Source organism: Hippocampus comes, unplaced genomic scaffold, assembly GCF_001891065.2.
Source record: "Hippocampus comes isolate QL1 unplaced genomic scaffold, H_comes_QL1_v1.1 scaffold171, whole genome shotgun sequence".
Lineage (NCBI taxonomy): Eukaryota > Metazoa > Chordata > Actinopteri > Syngnathiformes > Syngnathidae > Hippocampus > Hippocampus comes.
The window spans coordinates 127,381-141,248 of NW_017804806.1; the positions used below are offsets into that span (position 1 = coordinate 127,381).

The 13,868-nt window shown below is 42.7% G+C and overlaps 1 protein-coding gene across 1 annotated transcript in view; it reads right to left on the minus strand.

The window, feature by feature from the left end:
* Positions 1 to 13,868, minus strand: part of adgrl1a (adhesion G protein-coupled receptor L1a) — a 127,848-nt gene that overhangs the window by 61,254 nt on the left and 52,726 nt on the right. Inside the window, exon 2 of the mRNA XM_019856488.1 lies at positions 12,352 to 12,498. Within this exon, the coding sequence (XP_019712047.1) occupies positions 12,352 to 12,421 (70 nt within the window). The 5' untranslated portion in view covers positions 12,422 to 12,498. The remainder of the gene's footprint in view (positions 1 to 12,351; positions 12,499 to 13,868) is intronic.

Sequence of the window (13,868 nt, forward strand, 5' to 3'; positions counted from 1 at the left end):
TCAACTTGAATTTATCCAAATGGTTGTTTGTCTGTGGGTCTTTCCTTCCTATTGGGGCCTTTCTATCCTAATAAAAAGAATTTTCATATTTTCTTAGAGTGAATGAAATGCTTACTATAAAAATATTCCAGTAAAGATTGTGGTCTTCCAGCTAACAAAACCACCCCAAAAAAATTTCAGCAGTAATTAATCTCATTTGGACCTTTAAATGAGGTCCCCCAAGGCAAATGTTGAGTTCCAAAGACAAATTTTAAATTGGCAAATTAATTTCACATTTTTACAAATTCACCTTCATTTAATTGAATTAAAGTACAGTATATCTAAACATAAATGGAATTAGTGGTTTTCGTTTCATTTTTTTTCAGGGTGGACCTTGCCTTATAGATACTTAAAGCTTTTTTGTGAACACATAGCGAAAATTGATTCAATTACAGAGCATTGGATGAGTAGAATTTTAAAAAAAAAGCCAGCTTGTTCTCTTCGAGAATGTAAATGTTATTACAGAATGATTCTGCTGTTAGGTGCATGAGCTCTACCAATACACATTCCAGTCACTTAAGCATGTCACCTATCTGATATATTACATGTATAAAGGAACAAATGTCAAAATTCACTGGAGTTGTGCCCCTATACTTTCATCCATATCATCTATGAGCTAATAGCTTGGGCCCGAGCAGCCAGCTGAGACGAGATGAAGAGTGACGAGGCGGGGGAGTCACCAGCCACCCCCGCGTTCTCACCAGGGTTCAGAATGCACAAAAAAAAAACAACCAAACATTGACAATGATGGAGCGTGATCACAAGGACTGCTTGTGTAATACAAAGCCAAATAAACTACATTACAGAACAGTCCGGAGCATTACATCGGTCATGGGAGAATTAAACAAGACCCCAAATGGAAAGGAAACACTCCCCCACCCCCAACCCCACACACCCGTACCAACTCTTATTTGCAATATTACCAAAAAAAACAGTCTCACGGGCAAACAGCCCAACAAAACTCATCCAGATTCGACCTCCACAACTCCCGCTTGTTGACAAACTTTGCTTTAGGGGGACCTAGCAGGCATGGCGGGGAGATTAAGACAGCCACTGAGCTGCCAACACACACACACACACACACAGATACACACGCGCGCGCACACACACACACACACACACACACACACACACACACACACACACTTAAGGAGCGAGGCGAGACGGGACGTGCTCATACTGTCAAAGCGCTTCATCGCTAGCTCTGGTGCCTAATTATGGAATTAAAAAAAAAAAAAAAGAAAAAAACTCCAGCAGGGGAGGTTAGAAGACATAGCCCCAAAATAAAAATCAGCCCGTCCAAGTGTGAGCTGCAACCGGTGTAAAATATTTTTCCCTGGGGGGGAGAGAGCAGCTGTGTGCTACAGGCCGCGAGCAACTTTGTTTGCGACGCACATCACACGAGCAGTCAGACATCTTGTGTCTCATCAGCGCAACACGTTGGCGGAAAAGGGAAGGTGGCGCAGGGAAGCAGTGGCAGGCACGCCAGTCAGGTAACAGAATAAATAATAAAGCCTGGTTACATTTGGTGCTATGCACAGGATTTTTTTTTTCCTACAGTCAAGTTGAGAGAGGAAAATAAAACCCAACAGCCTTAGCAACCTCCCTTTGGGATACAAAGCCCAGTGGGACTGACTCTGAAGGGTGGAGGCAGACACACTGCAGTCTGCATTGGTTCGCAGAGATTTGTAAACTGTCGCTGTTATTTTTATTTTTTTTTCCTCCTTCTTGGCAAGTGAGAGGGGAGGTGCGAGCAGTTACGCATGGAGGAGGAGGGAGCAAGACAAAAAAGACTAAACAGAGACCACAAACGCGGAAGCCTTTTTCCTCTGTTGATTCATATGCCTTCTCTTAATTAATAAAAAAAAAAAAATGGTGTCAGTGTGTACGAGTTAGCCCCAAGGACAACATAGGTAGCCCACGGATCTGTCCATAACTAGCTTGCCAGTCATGGGACACCAAAAATCAGATTTAAAAATTGAAGGCATCAACTTCACACTGCTGCTTGCCTGCGTCGTCATTTATTTATTTATTTTTTGGTCACTCTTCACCTATATAGTGCGAATGGCACGTCATTCTGACAACCCAACAAACACAAGCAGCGAGTTGAAAGTAACTCAGTGTAGCGCTAAAAAAAGTAGCATTTCTTCTCAACAAAAATACACACGTCAAAGTATAAATGATATGCTCAATTCAACGACCGTGACACGTACACTTCATGCCAAAAGTTCCTCGTGTAACGGAATCAATGCAGTTCGCTACTAGCCACCTCTACCCGAGAGAGTCGCGCTCGTGCTAAAGTCAAGAGTCGGAGGCGGGGAAGAAGAGAAGCTAGCGGCCGAGAGGCAAAGTGTGGATGCGAGCGAGGGCGAGGCTCCCTGTCAGAAAAATGCCCGCACATTCGGAAGAGTTGCAAATCGCATCCAGAGACCTGTTAGGGAAGATGAGTGTCAAAGCTTGGGCCTGCCGCCGCATTAGACACTTAATTAACCTCCTTAGACGCCAGGGCAAAGCTTTGGCTGCGTGGACACTGTGTGTATCGGAGTGCGTGCTAATATTTGGCCGTGCGCAGTGGATGTCTCCGAGTTAGCCCATCCCCTTTTGCAATACGTACGAGTCTTGATCGTACAGTAATTCCCGCGCTCCTGACCTCAAATTTATGCTCATAGCCATAAAACCCAATTAGCAGTACAACGCGTGTTGAACGCGCCCATCTTTGGATGCCGTCCTACCTGGCCTCCGTTTGACCCCTTTTTTTCTTCAGCTAAACCTAAATGCCTAATTAAATTGTACTCTCCGGAAAATACGTGACTACATTGACAGTGAACCGCCTCGCTCTGGAGATGCCTGGACAGTCTTTCAAGATTTACAACTCAGGCCTTATCGATGCAACATTTTCAGTTTCAACACAAATGCGCAAGCCCGGATTGAACTCTCTCGAGGCTATTTTCAAAAAAGAGAACCGATCTCGTTCCAGACTATTTTCTGACTGATGTTTTATGACACAGAAACTACCAATTGAAACATTGTATTATCCATCACGCACATCTCATTTTTTACTAATCAGCAGTACAACATAAGTTTGTTTTTGCCCAAATCACATATTTTGGATCAAAACAAGCTGTTTGTGAAAAGATGTAATTTATGCAAAACAGTGATGCTTATGTCGAAATTTTTACTTAAAACGACGCCTCAAACATCCAAAAAGTCCTTTTGTTCTAGAAAATATCGTCAACATCAATGAAAATGTGCTTTGAATGGCAAAACTTTGTGTTTAAAAATAATCACCAGTGGAACAATTTTACATTTGTCAATTTTGCATGCTAATTAGTAGTAGTATTAGGTCGTGTGTGTGCACGGGCATGAGTGCCAAGCTTGTGCGTATCTGCATACATGCATGTAAATTACGTCATTGCTTCTGCTTCTCAATTTAAATAATCTAGGCCCATATATTTGCCTTTGGAGTTGATAAAAACAAATAGGCCCAGATAAAAAGGGGAAAGTATGAACCTTTTAGTAGACAAGATTGAGGAGAATGAGAAATACTATTTCCAGAGCCACTTTCAAGCAATTGCCTGAAACGTTGTCATGTAGAAAAACCTCCATAAGAGTTTTGCTGGAAGCACGCCTTCGCTTCAATGAAGAGCTTTAGATGATAATCCGCAGCACAAACTTGGTGGCTGAATGAAAACATGGGTTGGGGATGTACGTATGCATGTGCCACATACACACAATGTAGCATAAGACATGTTGTAACTGTCTTAACAGGTGCTTGCTGCTTTCTGACTCTGGACTCTGCACTTGCAAATAGAAGCCACCTTCGTCGGGGCTCTCTCCCCAGTTGTCATGGTAACAGAAGCCCAGTCACTTTGGGCCAATCACCTACTTGCACGAATCCGGGCCGGCCCCTTGAAACGGGCGGATTTCGGCAGGACAAGAAATAGGGTCTGCATTGATATTTTGTTGATTGCATATAATTAAAACCCCTCAAGAAAACTGAAAATAAATTGTGACAAACAATAGCATAATGTCTCTACACCGCTAATTACACCGCTAGACCCAGAGAGCAAGGAGGCAGCTATCGCACGACAGCACAAACAGCCCGGCAGCCTTTTTGTACGAGTTATGTTTGAAGGGTTTGAATCAAAGTGCAGAAGCTAACATACATCCAAACACAAACAAACATCGAAAACACACAAATGCTGGCGCGCGCCGATACCGCAAACACAGGAAAAAAACAAAACGCGGGACACGTGGGAAAGCCGAGTGTCATCTTCAAAAAAAGGACGGCTTGAAAAGAACGCGCCGCCATGCTGCCGCCGCCTCACCTTTCCTCCCCCGACTCCCGATACATGTTCAAAGGCCGTCCATTAACCTTTCGCTCACACAGGCACCCCCGTGTGATCCACCGCTCTCAGCCCGGGGCTTTGAAAACCCCCGCACGGAGCACGGGCACTCGTAGGTGAAGGCAAAAAAACGCGTACGATGGAGATACGACCAATGTGAGAGAGGTGCGTTTTATAGCAAAGCGCCGTGAGGTGAGGTGAGGACTGGACGTGTTTTTGGAGCGAGGGCTGTCACATAAACATGCGGTCATAAGCAAGGTGAGAAAAGAGAGAATGGATGAAAAGTTGAAGAAGTGACAAGACCGCTGCTGCTGTTGTTAATAAGATGAGGAGGCATCGGGGGAGCTCGAGATAACAAATTTGGCAGCCCGAGGTGCCTCAAACATCTACGACAGTCTGTCTGAACACAACAAACAAAATGCTATCGCGATCTTGAAACTAGTTTGTTTGCCAAATGTTGGCATTGATTTTTACAGTTGAGTGTTGGTTGATTCGGCAACCTGAGGGCCATTGAATATTTGAAGAACACAAGAAAGATGAATTTTAGCTTTGTAAAAAATAATGCGCTGCATCGAGTGAGTGATCACAATATTGTACATTTTGTGCTGTTGGCCAAGTGTGATCGAGCTTTCAAAAACGCTATCAGTCTGTCAAATTAACTCTTTCATTCCACAAGACGTACTTGTACGTCTTTTTAAAATTAGGCCCCGCCTACCAAGGACGTACTTGTACGTCTACGTCTTTTTTTTTTTTTTGCGTCACAGAGAGGAGGAGGGTCTGATGCAATTTGTGAATGAGAATAAGCCGTTTGCATTGTAAATCATGTAAAAAAGCGACCAGTAGGTGGCAGTGGTGCCTCACGTGCATGAAATGCATGCTTTTACAAAAAGCTCTTTTTCTCCGTTTTTTTGCCCAGGAATCGCCATTTTCATGAAACTTAGCCATTTTGCTGACGAATGGAAAAAGATAGAAACAAAATGTTTTTTCTGCTGAAAGAAGAGAGTCCAAACTTTATTTATATGTTTACATAGCATTAGAACCAAATATTCTGTGGGCCTTGCCAGATCAGTCAAAATCCAGTAAAACGCTGGGATTGAGGGGGTTGCTCCAGTGAAAATGGCTGGGATTTAATGAGTTAAAACAGGGAGATGTTTCCAAACATTTGACCGGTGGATTAAACGTCATGACTTCATCAAATTTCAGAAGAGTCTCACACATTTGACCATGTTGATCGCTCAAATCCGATGACGGTATAGGTGCCCACAACTTACTATTTTTGTACCGCATCCTTTCAGATGCGATGTTTACCTTCCCTTTAGTTGGCTAAAGTAAAGTCAGCCGGAAACTTATGCATGACTGTTATTATACTCATTATTCCCCCGCCAACCTTTCATGTACACACATTAGCATGCAGATTAAAATAATAATTAAGTGCGGATGCGTGTCTTTGTGAGTGGCATATGGAAGACTTTCTTGAGTGTGCGCCAAACTGAATACATTTAAAATTTATTTATTTTTTGTTTTTTAAGTGGATCGGGAAGGTTGGCCGTTCTATTAGACAGAAGCGCTTTTCAAGAGCGCGTTGCCAGAAGAGTAGTAAAGTACATCAAGAACTGATGAAACTGTGTGTGTGTGTGTGTGTGTGTGTGTGTGTGTGTGTGTCTTTACATCCATTCAAAAGATGCCGACAACGAGGGACAAAAGTGATGCAAATGTAAAAAAAAAAAAAAAAAGAACAAAAACAAACATGAAGGCACCGCAGCTCCATCGCGTCGTGAATTAATAAATCAACAGAGGCTATAGCAAGGTTAGCGGCATCGCCTCTCATGATGTTATTACTACTCGGCTGCCAGGAAATCAATTGTGTTATGAATTAAGAGGGTCGGTGGAATTGCAATTTCAATATTATCCAATTGCCACGGCGAATGTGAGTTGCTCGGCTCCATAAAGGATGTCGTTGGAGGTTAACTTTTCTGTACAATTTTAATCAGATTTACATTGTGAAGTGAAAGATACAATTAATGGAGAAATATCTTGTAGGCACAGACTACAATGTAGAGAAAATTCAGGGGACAATGCAATAAAAAAAATCAAATAATCCATTGAAAACTGATTGTATGACCTAGCAAACAAAAGCAGAGCAAAGGGACCCGAGAGGATTCAGAGAAGCGACGTGGAATTAGCAACTGATCAACAGCTACATTTTTTTAATCACCTCTTCTGGATTTTTAATTGATTGTGCATTTCAAAAACAAACACTCCAAACTGATAATTTGTAGTGTTATAGTAACACCCCATGACAAATAAATCATGCCAATTTAGCAGCCATGGCTAATGTCGGGTTGCTCACAGCGCTAATGCTAGCTTAGCCTTGCTAGGACTGTTATTTTATCACGAATACACAGTTTCATAATCACATGCTTTTTATGAATGGCCATGTTTGAGAATTGTGCATTTCGGTTTTCTGACATTCTGCTGCCATCATCAAAATACAACAATGAAAATCGGAGGAGAGCAAACTTACAACATGCGCAGGGGATCAAATGTTTCTATTGTCGATCCGGTTAGATCATACCAAGAGTTGTTTCTGATAGTAGTGTCAGTTTATGTTTTTTTGTGTTTTAAAGTTTAAAGTGCTCGATAAATACAGTTGAGTTGAGTTTTAATTTGAATGCCCGCATTTCCTTGGTCAGTGCAAGTCTGCCCAATCAAGTGCCTCGTGTGTATATCATTGATACGATGCGGTCGCACATGAATAATAGAAAATTTAATTGAAAAACACACCGGGAAGAGAAGGGGAGGGCAGTTATAATATACAAGATTAAACTAGTAAGCCAGTTTCCACCCTGGCGTGGAACACAAGTAAGACGCATGAGCCTACGTGAGCGCATTTGCAAATTGAAACATGTCACAAGCATTATGTGGTGAAATGACTTACAAATAGCCTTATAATGGCCGTGCTGCCACCGCGGTGAAATAACGCACGGCGACGCGCGTCGCAGCAAGGTTAGCAGCGTGCTAAATGAAAGCCGAAGGTGTCGAGGGAGGGGTGGGCTCTAATACATACGCGGCGGCAGGGCCGCCGTGTTTGCCACATTAGGCCAGCCTAATGGACTTTGGGGGGGGGGGGGGCGACGTTGAGTGCGTTCGGATGGGTTCGGTGTCACGAACAATAGATGGAATGTTCCGCTTTTGTCAGGTAACGTGCCATTTTGTCAGGAAGCTCTACGCTTGTCTGCCGGTTGGTGGCGAGTGGCACAGGTGATTATTAGCTTGCAGTTGGTCGACAGGCAACTCATAAAGCCTTTCTGTTTATTATTATTTGATGTCATTTTCAGTCGACAGCAAGTAGCAAAATGGCCGCCTCCTGAGATGGATTAAATAAAAAAACAAAAACTGCTGCTTGGTTCATATCATAATCGGGGTACGGAGAATATACAGAGTATTATTGCAAATAAAATCTTTGACTTGACTTCCACTTTAAAGACTCTCACGTTAGCATCTCATGCTAGCCACAAGTTAGCTTACCGCAAGGTAAGACTGTTGCACTGTGTTTGTTAAATGATTAATGTTTTATGTTGAGTTTGTTTAATACCTGTTTGATTCCTCTTTTTTTTATTTTAAATGTGAGATTTTGAAGATTGTTCAAGTGTTTCTAAGGTAATCGCATGAGGCTGGTTAACTTCTATTCTGACAGAAATTTGGAAATTAGCTACTCAAATTATTGCTATGACAAGATTTTGGACAGCTAATGGATTGAAGCTTCAATCCATCCATTTTCTCTAAATATTAGTAACTTTGCCAATAAGAATTATTTCAAATCGAAATTTCAAATGATAAATTATAGGTTATAGTATTAAGTTCAAAAAGACAAAAAGGAAAGGCATGCACAAGATATAGTGAAGCCAAGTGTGATGAACCTGCGGCTTCCTAAATCAGTTTTGATTAGCCATTTGAAAAGGTTCTCGTCACATCACAAAATGGCCCATTCGGCTAAATTCCATCTCCATTGTTCTTATTCCTCTCTCCTCCTGGTCCTCGGGTCATGGCAATAAAAGGGAATTAAATAAATTAATTAAAATTCCGCGGCCTAAATGAGCTGCGCGGTGCTGCGGGGGCGAGCGTGGATCTTTTAACATACACGTGTGCCGGAGTCCATTAGTGGGAGAAAGGATTCGCGCTAGCGCCTCAGGGCTGGATACACGTTCAATTGATTACGAATGCATTATTAATGCTGTCTGAGGGGGTCAGCTCGCATAGCCCGATCCCTTGTACCCTCGCGAATGTACCGCATACATACAGGCAAGTCCTCGCTAGAGCTCAGTTTAGCCAGTATATTCTCTGCGTAGCTGCTACAGTACATGTAGCATCACTTGCTATATTTTTAGAGACACATCAAGCCATCGCGGATTGAAATATGCTGTTGACCAATGTAATTAGCAATATATTTGGCTCATCGATAAGTTGTCGATCAATCATTGCACCATGGCAACCCCACCCCAGCTTTTTGCATTCAACTTAACTCAATGCAGCTCTGCTTACCTCTTGAATTTGCTGTCGCGATTGAGCCATCACTTGAACATGGTTATGTTTCTTCGATGAGTCGCCAAGTCACGTGCGGTGGAAAAACTTGGTGTGGGCGCAGTTATGTAAATGATCCCGAACGTTATGTCACGAAGGGGTGAAAGTGCACAACGGCTTGCTCACAGGCAGATTTTCAAAAATAGGCATGGAAACAAAAGATTCACAACCTTGGTTAATTTCACACTTGATGAGTGGGTCGGCACTCCCGGCGCACAACTATTTGTATGCAAGACTTGACTGCCAATTTTCCATAATAGTTCCCTTTCAACATTCTCCGTCCAGTTTTGTGGTTAGACATATGAAAAGAATTTAATGTACGTTCTTTCGTATGGAGAACATTCCAAGCATTCTTTAATGGACCTCAACCTTGGAGCTTCCACTGTACAAACAAAACAGCGCTAGAGGGCAACACCTGAACAAAGGGGGAACGAATGCAGTGCTACAAAAGGAGCCGAATGAAAAAACAGATTCCGCTCCACTCGGTGGTCAACTAACACGGCGGGGAATGCTAATAGCAGTGCTGACACAAGCACAAACAACAAATATTTACATCCCAGCCCCGCTCCCTCCCTCGCTCGCTCGCTCGGTTCAACGCCACCACTGCTTCATCAACTCACGCCCTCTCTGCTTGCTAAATGTCCGTCACCCAGAGGCTGGTTGGCACGGCACCGACTGGGAGCGTCGCAGCAGATGGTGAGCTGCCTTGTGCGTGCGTGTGTGTGTGTGTGTGTGTGTGTATGTATATATGTGTGTGTGTATATTTACATGTATATGTATTTATATATACATGTGAGAGGCCACTAGCAGGACACCCAGCAGTCCCTACTACTCTTCCTCTACACCCTCCAGCATCAAGCCGCCTAAACCAGGTCACCTGCTGCCAGGCGTGAAAACGCATCACATAAACACGCGGGAAATATCTTTCGAAATTGCAGTTTGTCTCGGACATGCATGGAGGCTGTGGAATGTAGAATGTCAAACTAAAAATGTATTAAAAAAAAAAAAAAAGCTGAATTATTGGAGAGTGTGTATTTGTTGCATTTTTCCAGTAATTAAAAAATGTTGACATGTTGAGAAATGTGAGCTTGGTAAAATGTATTAATTAGTTTGGAAATATTTAATTGCAATTCTTACAAAAGTAGATTTTTTTTTCTCCAAGCAGGTTGACAGTACAATTATATATATATAAATTGAGAAATGTTGAGTTTGAGGTGATTGAATACTTCTCCATTCATTTGAATGAGATGTGTTTCCTGTCCAAAATTTGGAATTATGCGGGAAGAGAAAAAAATAGTTCTGAGGATGCTCTGAATGAATTGAACTGACGTTGGAATCGGTTGGAATTGGTTGAAAAACTGAATTTGTTCAATGTAACGTAAACATAAGTTGGGAATTCCAGGTAAAAAATTTAATGTGCTGAATCTATGGAAGGAATGGTTGGAATCACTTTTTTAAAAATTCATTCAAACAATGAGCCAAATATTTTGCAACGGTTTAAATTGGTTGAAAATTGGTCAATCAAAATGAATTTGTGAAATTCCTTCATTACTTTGACTGTTTTATTTTGCGTGTAAAATGTGGATTAATGGGGGAAAGAAGGGATTCCGGTCAGGTCAAAAATCGTTGAAAAGGCACACCTATATCCAGTAATCAAAATAATGTAAGGAAAAACGCTCTTGGGCATACATGCAATCATGAAATGAAAGGACATTCAGATCCACAGCACGCAAGGAGCCGCACATATGGTAGCATTACACGCACGGATTCCCCTCTTATACCGTGGCTACGCTTCGACTCATCAGCAAACGTTTTTGACATTCACACATAGGCTCCCCCACCACGAGCCTGCACCTCGGCTCACCGAGACACTTTTGCTTAATCAAGTGCAGCGCCTTTCCAGCCCGGTCAGCAAGTCGATACGCTTACAAGCTACACGGCGGCGCGGCTCACATGTAAATATTACATGCTCATTTGCAGAAACCCTCATCCGAACGCACCGTATTATGCGGTTTGTAGTTTATAAATAAACAAAGAACATGGGTAGTATTGATTGTACAGTAGGCTGTCTGGCAGGAGGGGAGTAAGGAAAAAAAAAACGTATTTCATTCACTCATTGTTCCCCTTGATTAAAGCATTCATTTGCCTTGGCGTGTCACTATATTCATTTTAATCAAGATTTGCATTCATTTTGGGCCAAATAGCTGATGGATGTCAGGGCGTGTTGGACCAAACCCAAAAGCATCCTAATGTGGTTAAAGTCTGGACTGGAAAAAAAAAAATGGCTTTCTTTCATAATTTGAGCCTGATGAATCCTGGCATTGTCATCTTTGGAATATGCCCGTTCCATTCATGGGGGGGGGGAGAAAAAAAACAAACAAACATGCTCCTCATTCAGTATGTTCAAGTGACACATTTTTGGAAGCCTCACAAACATGGCGGAACACAGCCAAAACGTAGCACAGCCTCCACTACAGGCTTGGCTAGCCGGCTCGCTTTTGAAAAGCGTAAATTACGATTCATTATTTTCTTCTATTTCTTTTTATTTATTTCAAATTACTTTTGGTTTTATTTGGGCCCGACCGCTTAATTAGTCGGCCGATTTATAACATTAAAAAAAAATCAACAAAAATAGGCTGATTTCTTTATTTTATGACACATTACAAATTACGACCAATTTAGGACCGCTAAGATTAGCCGACTTAATCGACATTCTATATTAGCTCCTTTACGACAAGCAAAAATGGGACTTTTTCAGAAAGCACATTACATGTTAAGATTGACATACGTGACATAAGATATCCTTTATTTGTCCCACACTGGGGAAATTTACAGAACAAAATTGTCACAAAATCGGCAAAAAAATCGGTCAATTTTGTTGATTTTTTGCTCTGTTGTAAAGTTAAACAATCACGAAAGGACAAACTTTAAAAAAAAGATTATCCAGGATCAAGTGTAATTTTTTTTTTCCGTCCCGATCTATTCCGATAATGGTCAGGGCAGAGAAGTGAAGAGTTGAAAGTGAAGAACAGCCAAATCGGAGGCACCCCACTTCTTGCCTCAAGTGCCTTACCACAATAAAAACGACAATGAGAAGAGTTAGCAACCACAAACTGGTTGCTAAATAAGCTAACGCTTCATCTAGCTTTCTGAAATTCTTCTTCTTCTACTTTTTCTCACTTCACTCTATTTTGCCTGTCACAGGGTCAGTCTTGGCACTACTACAGATATCTCGTTTGGTGGAGGAGAGTTGGTTAAGTGTGGTGCTCGGTTTTGATCATCCAACAGTACACCACACACTATATAAGTATGAACACACGTGTTGATGTATGCCTCATCATATGGTTGCTTCGGCATTGAACCGGTCATAATCTTCCCGATGTACCTTGAGAGGACGGCGCGACGTAGCTTAGAGCCACGGCACAGGTCAACGCAATCCAGACTGCGAGAGCCATGATGGATGGCGGTCGGTGGCAGCGAAGCGGCGGAAGGGGATGGGCGGGCTCAGCTTATGCCCTCTCTGGATACCAACCTAAAAGGCAGACGCGGGGAAGAGAAAAGAGAAAATGTCACCATTGTTGGTTTACAGCTCAGCGTGCCGTAACGTGGACGGTCAGGTAGATTGATGGAGACGGAGGAGGCGGCGGCGGCGTGCGGCACCGCCGCGGCGACAGCTGTCACCACAAGCGGCTCGTCACTCCGCTGCGATTGGACGCTTGATTGAGTCGGACGTGAGACATATGTCGCGGGGCCGTTAATGCGGCCATATTCAACACGTGCACGCTACGAAAAACACTCATTGTGTGTCCGCGTGGGCGTGCGTGTGGTAGGCAGTCGGCGGTGCCGCGGGCCTCGCACATCTCATTTGCCTAATGAAATAAATCACAATCTGGAACTTTAGCTCTTGATTTTTTGACAGTAAAGCCTGCTCCGGCCCTCTGGGGGCTTAAAGAGCGTAAACAGCCGAGACGTGACTGCTGAGGCTCGCTCCGACTGAGCTTGCCACCGCCGTCTGCGCGTGTGCCGGGGTGTGTGTGTGTGTGTGTGTGTGTGTCACTTGTTCTTTTTGGATTGTGGAAGACTGCGGTGGCAGGGCTACGGCTTTCGGAGGATTGCTTTCATCCCTGCCAACCTCTGTCCCCTTTATTTGATGGATGCTACCAACATCCACACAAATTGCTCATAGAAGTGTGCTATGCGGAGCGAAGTCAGCTCTCAATCAATAATTAATCAATCAGGGGTTGAGATGGAGGACAAACAATCTTGACCCGTCATCTTATGAAGAAATGCGGGACAACTGTATGCATCGGACATTCAATTGTTAATTGGAAAAAAAGAAGCGACAAAAGGAAGAAACGTGCGTTTTATTATGATTTGCACCAGACAATTAAAATTGACCAACCAACTAATTAGCCATTTAACCAACTAAACAAGCCACCAAGCCACTGTCTAACTAACCAACAATGATTCTAAATGGCAAAATGGCAAGACAACTCATGAGTTACATGCAGCAACCAACCAATCAATTGACCAAGTAACCAACTAGCCAGCTAACTGCTAAAACCAGCTCACGGATAAAACAAGTCACCAAGTAGCCAACAAACTTACCAGCTAAACACCCAACAAACCGACCAATTGGCAAAATAACTGGGCAAACAACTGGCAACCTATTAACTAACCAACTACTTCACCATCTGACCGGCCAGCCAACCAATAACTAACTAATTGACCAGCCAACAACCAAACAACAAATTAGTCAACTGGCCAATTCACCATCAAAGCAACCAAAGTGTCAATTAGCCAACTAATTGAGTGACCAACCAATAAACCAATCGAAAACAAAACAAAAAAAAAACAACTAATTAATCAAACGTGACCATCGAATGATGAACTACCCAGCCA